This window comes from Neltuma alba, unplaced genomic scaffold, assembly GCF_004799145.2.
Source record: "Neltuma alba isolate B1F8T4 unplaced genomic scaffold, ASM479914v2 tig00004699_pilon, whole genome shotgun sequence".
Taxonomy (NCBI): Eukaryota; Viridiplantae; Streptophyta; class Magnoliopsida; order Fabales; family Fabaceae; genus Neltuma; species Neltuma alba.
The window spans coordinates 35,419-41,741 of NW_021633825.1; the positions used below are offsets into that span (position 1 = coordinate 35,419).

A 6,323-nucleotide genomic window follows, 5' to 3' on the forward strand; every position below is an offset into this window, starting at 1 on the left:
TGATTATAATATAAGCTGCTATCTTTATATTTTCCTTCCTCACAAATTTTTTTCTTGAAATTTTTTTATCGGATTTTCCTGAAATTTGAAAATAGTAAATCTTTAGCATATGATAGGAAATTAAAACCCATTCCTTGATTCACATTAATAATTACTCTAGTACCATCATCAATGTAATAGTATAGGTCACTAATGGATTTTAATTTTGGATGAGTTTAATTTCTGCTCAATTTTAATATTGATCCATCCTCCATATATTTAATAATATATACACATATAATTTTTTTTATTAAACCACGTACACTTTTTTTTTTTGATAAAATATATGTGCATTGTAAGAGTGGAAAACTTATTCAAACGACGAACTTTTTACAAATTTTAGATTGAGGACAGTGTTATAATTTATTGTTTTCATATTTTAGGAAAAAAATCTGTAAGGGAGAAAAATATCAAAGTATAAGCTCATATTTTAATTATAGAAGGGCATTTGATCTTTTAGCAATATTCATAAATTTCTAGTTAGGCCTTTTGGCCTAATTAAGAATTTATTCAAAATGAAAGCTTAATTTTAAATTTCAGTATTTCCACTGGATTCAAATGAAAATGTCCCTAAATCATTTTAAGAGGAAAAATGACTGTGAAACTACTGTACTAGATTTTCCTAAAAATTTATCCATTTAACCTTATGCTTGGTACGAAGGAATTGAAAAGAAAGGGGAAAAACAAAAATTATTAATAAATTCAAGTAGAAAAGTAAATATCCTGCGCTGCATAAGAATCAAGGCTCCCCATCGAGCGCAACTTTGCGGAGAGTGCAGAAAGCATGGATGTCTATCCAGTAAATATGTTTCTATTTTCTGAATTCTGGTTTGTTACCACCCATCTGCTTTTGCAAATGATATTTAAATACAAAAATCCACAAGAAGAAAGTTGGATGGCTCAAAAGAGAGTAATGCAAGTTAAGTGTGAAACATAGAGCTAAACTTGTATTCTTAGCCATCCCCACACAACATTTTTGGTACTAAACGATGCTTCACTCACTCTGAAACACTTCAACCCTCGCAACACAACAAAAATTCAGCTAGGGGGAAGAGGCAAACTTGCTATCTAAATGTAATCTTATATGCTTACATTGTAAACTAAAGAATCATAACAAGACGCTATACTTTCAGCTTAGGCTCCCATGACAAGCAATTGCATGAATAAAACATATTCAAGAGGACATCTATTCACAAGCTCAATCTCCCGAGCGTTATTGGACAGTTTTCACCTTCCTAACGTCTCACACTGATTGATGCTCCCTTGTGCCTGCTTGTTGAGGCGGTGTTGTTGGACCATGAGGATCGCTTGAACCCCCCACTAAGTACGGTAGATGCTGCAGCTGCAGAAATTTTCCTTCTTTTAGATTCTAGCTCCAGCCTTCTCTTATCTGACATGGAGGAGCCAGATGCTCCAGAAAAGATGGATGCCGCATTGATTAGTGCCCGCTTGTCCTTTCTATTTTTGTCGAACTTGCCAGAAAACTTCACTTTTGCTGCAGTGGCAGCATCTTGTTCTGTAGCTGGAAGCAGTCTCATTCCAAGGCCTCTTTTCCGGGAGGCAGCCTCCTCTTCCGCTACTCTTTTCTTTTGGCTCTGAAAAAAGAAAAAAGCAAGACTGATCACTGCTGAAGAGTGGCATAATTATAAGAAATAAAATCTAGAAAGGTCAGAAAGGAAAAGGAAATTAGGAACAAAATAATAGAAAAAATGTGATGAGCTCAAAAAACATACTCGAAGTTGGGCCCGGAGACTCTTGTTGAGAGCATAATCATCCGAATGCCTGGCATCAGATAGTCGCTGCAGACGCACAAGCACTGGCTCAGCTTCCTTCTTCTTCTTCAGATCTTGTTCCTGGTGTTCAAGACGATAAAATGGATCTGAAAGCTTCCCTCTCTCTGTAAAAGAGTGTTTATAATGAAGTTAGTTAAATAGTACTCATATTGGCAAATGCTCTTTGCCAAGTATTCTGTTAAAGAATCACCATATAAACATTGTAATTAGTGGCCACTGAACAATTCACAATAATGTGAATAGCTGCTTTGCTTGACCACAGCAAGAAAGGCTGAGAAAGATGAAGCACTGGACTTATTATAATAAGAAGAGGGAACTTGGTCCATCCAGAGGAAAAGCCATTAGAACCCTGAGTCTACTGCAATCTTTCCCTCCTTCACCAACAAAGTTAGATTCATGGGACTCTTGTACATCTGTGGACAGCGTTTGCTATGTCTTGCTTAACTTTTTCTGTCATGGAAATAAACTTCATATTTTTGTCGAGAAATCTTGTTATCTTGCTTAGCTTTCATGTGACTCTTATACATCTTGATAATCTTTTTTCTATCTCTCTCTCTCTCTCTATATATATATATATATATGGCTAGAGCGAGGTGTGGGTAATGAATAAAGATTTTAAAATCTCAATAGGCATGATTTCTTTCCCATTACATACCTTCATCAGCAGGTAATTCGAGTGTTTCTGCATCCTCAACATCATAAACCTCAGTTTTCTTCTGGGCCCCACTGATAATGACATACTCACAGTTCTTCGGATCAGTTTGGATAACAATCTCATGCTTACAGCATGCGGACTTCATGGTGAAGCTCCATATCTGAAGGAACCAAGAAACATTAGTTTTATAAAATGGTCAACAGAAAATGGGCAGAATAGAATTTAAAAAAAAAAAAAACCCGAAGAAGCTTTAGAAGAACATGATGCACGCTGTGTGTGTGAGTGAGTGACAGAGAGAGAGCGAGAGGGAGAGAGGGAGAGAGAGTCAATAGGCACGGACAGGATCTTGTATTTCTTCCTCAATCTCTAAAGCATTAATGTGAAAATGATAACATACCTTTGCCACCAAAACCATAGTAAACTGTAAGATGCTTTTGCAATCATATGCAACATACCTTTGTAGAATAGTAATTTCCGACTTGCTTTTTCTCTGCATTGAACCGCACTCCCTTTGCAATCATAGAATTGCACCCTCCACACCATATATTAAAAGGCATTTCAAACCTGAAAGAAGTATAATTCAAAATTATGGAAAAATAGTGTCAACACTGTATCCCAGGAAAACCAATTTAAGCTTTGATAAGAAAGAAGGCCATTCAAGGACCACTTTCTCTAGCTTATTTACATATCAACAAATGTTGAAAGTAATCACATAGACTACCAAAGCAGTTTATTAATGTGGATGAACAGGTTCCAACATATAATAAATCTTGAAAGTTAAGGATCCATTTTCAATCAAAATTATTCATCAAGTGATCACTAGAATATAATCATGAGTCTCATATAATTTAGATATTATTTTCCTTCCTAAACCATGCACCTACCAAATTCAATTATCCAGAATGTTTCATCTTCCAGACTAGAGCACTTCTTGCAAGATAATTAACAACTTTGCAGCGAAGACCACCCTCTCAAGAAGGATAATAGACAGAAAGAATGACAGTATCGTAGCTACTAGCTACTGTCACTGCAATTCATTACCTTATAATCAGAATACCCTGATCTAATTTTCTTGCTCTCTCCCTCAAGGCATGCTGACCATGAAACTTGTTCAGAGAACCCTGAAAAGGAAAACATGATGTAAGCCTCCGGATATCATACTGTTCTAGACAAGAGCAAAACAAAGCCTCTAAGCAAGCATACCTGACTCGGGTCCCATTCTGGAGGGTAGTAAAAGTTGTCTGCTCGGGCAGCCGCAAGTGAAGACTGTAGAAATCAAAATAATGTGAGTTTAGTGTGTTTACTAATGACAAATCATCTATCAACTAACACTACCAGAAAAGCATGGAAGTAGCAAGCCTTTATAGTCCTTATTCTTTTGTTAGGGATTAAACAGGGATTGGTAATAAAAACAGAAATTTTCATGCTCAGAAGTCCATAAAAGATCAACTGCACTCACATATCGAACAGATAGTAAAATTTCAAAGCTGCTCTTAAAAAGAATTCCGTCAAGAAAAAGTTGTAACAGCTTTAAGAGCTCGCTACATAGATTTCAACTGAAACTTGCGTAGATAATCAATGCCATTGCAAACGGAAAATCAATCATAACCCAACCTCTTGATTATTAGTTATCCATTTTTGCTTTTTAAGAACCTTTTTTATCTTAATCTAATCTATAATAATGGCATAATGCCACAAATAGCACACATAATTTACTAGATAACAAGATTTCTCGACAAAAATATGGAGTTTATTCCCATGACAGAGAAAAGTTAAGCAAGACAAAGCAAACGCTGTCCACAGATGCCACAGATGTATAAGAGTCACACGAAAGTTAAGATTATCAATCACAGAACCCCAAGGAACCCCCCAACCCCAAACACATGCCCAAAAGAGGGGAAAACTGAAACTCCCTTCCAATCTAACAAAATTAAGATCAAAACGAGTTCTGCTATGTCCTCAAGCTGCTATATTCGCCACACCAAACTAAATGAATATAAGCTAAAATTCCAAAGTTACGATTAATATAAACCATTAATCAGCAAAAAAGGCACGGAGATTAAACCGAAACCCTAATCCACATAGAACGAACTAAAAATTCTCGTACCATTTTTACTTATTCTTCTTCGGGTTCGATGAATTCCTCACAGTTGCTGTCGTTCGAGAAAGGTCTCAGATTTCAGAAAGTTAGATCGGAATGGATCAAATCACCGTTAGTACGAAGCAACCCCGACCTCCCTGTTCCGCGGAACGCGTCTTTTGTTTCTGATATTTTATTCGTTCCTGCTCCTTGCAATAAATTACTTAATCCTCGCGGATATGACGTGGAATCATTATACATATATTTTACCGAAATAAAAAATTAGAGTAAAATATTTCAAACTAAAATAGTCATATTGATTTTTTTAAGGAAAAATAAAATTGGAATCGTTGTACTCAAAATTGATATGATTCAAGTAATCTAAATTGTGACGGCGAAAAAAAAAAACAGCAATCTAAATTGTGGAGCACCGTGTTAGTTAAAATTTATGAAATCAAATAATGTTTTCAAAAACACATTACATTTGGGAAAAACAGAAAATTTCGGATAAAAATATTTTTATACTGTAATTTTGTTGAAGTTATGGTTTCATCTTGTTTGCAATATTTTATAGGGAAAATCCCAAAAAAGTCCTAGGAATATGAGAAATTCCAGATTGGGTCCTGGAATTTCAGAAATGACAGAATAGGTCAGTGACCCAATGTGTCATTTGTCAAATTAAGAGGAATTGACAACTTTGCCTTCATTTGCATTCATTCACTACGATGATTTAAGGAATCACTATAAGGGTTTAGGTGTTATCTAGATTCGTGTAACGAATAACTACTCACTTTTTCATAGTCAGTTGTCTTGTTATTAACTACAACTAATTTTGTAATCACTAGAACAATGTAAGCATTACCTAGATTTATGTAGAGAATAACTACTCATTTTTCATAGTCAGGTACCTTATTATTAACTACAACTAATCTTGTAATCACTAGAACAGTGTAAGCGTTACCTAGATTTGTTTAGAGAATAACTACTCACTTTTGCTTAGCCAAAGGCAAAATTGTCAATTCGCCTTAATTTCACAAATGATAGATTGGGTCAATGACTCATTCTGTCATTTTCAAAATTTAAAGACCCAATATGAGATTTTGTATATTCCAAGAGCTTTTTCTGGGATTTTTCCTATTTTATATTTATGAGTATTAACTTCAGAAAGAATAAAAAATAACTTCAAAAATATAAGTGATAAGTTTATTATTCTTTAATATTGTTAATAGATAATATTAATAATGATTATCGATTAAATTAAGTTTTTTTCCCTGTATCCTCCTGTTGGAACCATGTTCAAGACACTATCAAACACTAATGTGGGCATCCTTCAGTAAAAATTTAAACATTAATTTGTCATATTATAAGCGACTAACTCTTTTTTTTTTCTTAAAGTATAGGTATTTTTCTATTGAAGACAATCCTATTCGAAACACTATTAAATACTAAATGCAAATATTTTTTTTAGTGAAAACTTAAATAGGGATTCGTCATATTCTGAATGACTAGAGTTTTTTACTAGGTCTAATCTCATCGGTATGAAATTACGATTGGGAAAGGCATATTATGTACATAGCTTCAAATATTTGTTGGGCTCAATAAGTCAAACCATTTAACTCAAAAAAGTGGGTTGGGCCCAAAAAAAAATAGTTCAAATGCAGGTTGGTCAAATTGACCCGCTTTGCTTGGCAAACGCCGAACGGGTATCTTTTTCCTGTTTTTAATTTGTTAAACTTTGCCTAACTCATCCTAGCCT

General features: G+C 34.6%; 1 protein-coding gene across 1 annotated transcript; it reads right to left on the reverse strand.

Moving 5' to 3' along the window:
* Window positions 1-884: 884 nt before the first annotated feature.
* Window positions 885-4,756, reverse strand: LOC114745507 (coiled-coil domain-containing protein 130). Its single transcript, XM_028933668.1, has 7 exons — window positions 4,595-4,756; window positions 3,691-3,753; window positions 3,529-3,608; window positions 2,943-3,051; window positions 2,488-2,647; window positions 1,773-1,936; window positions 885-1,634 (listed from the first exon to the last, which is right to left on the reverse strand). Exons 1-7 carry the CDS (start codon window positions 4,595-4,597, stop codon window positions 1,275-1,277), a joined length of 939 nt encoding a protein of 312 aa, XP_028789501.1. The 5' UTR covers window positions 4,598-4,756; the 3' UTR covers window positions 885-1,274.
* Between the last annotated feature and the right edge of the window lie 1,567 nt (window positions 4,757-6,323).

Coding starts and splice junctions, on each gene's coding strand:
- LOC114745507 (XM_028933668.1), bottom strand. Junction 3,609..3,690: donor CAGAATGGGACCCGAGTCAG/GTATGCTTGCTT, acceptor TTTCCTTTTCAG/GGTTCTCTGAACAAGTTTCA. Junction 1,635..1,772: donor GTCTCCGGGCCCAACTTCGA/GTATGTTTTTTG, acceptor TTCTTTTTTCAG/AGCCAAAAGAAAAGAGTAGC.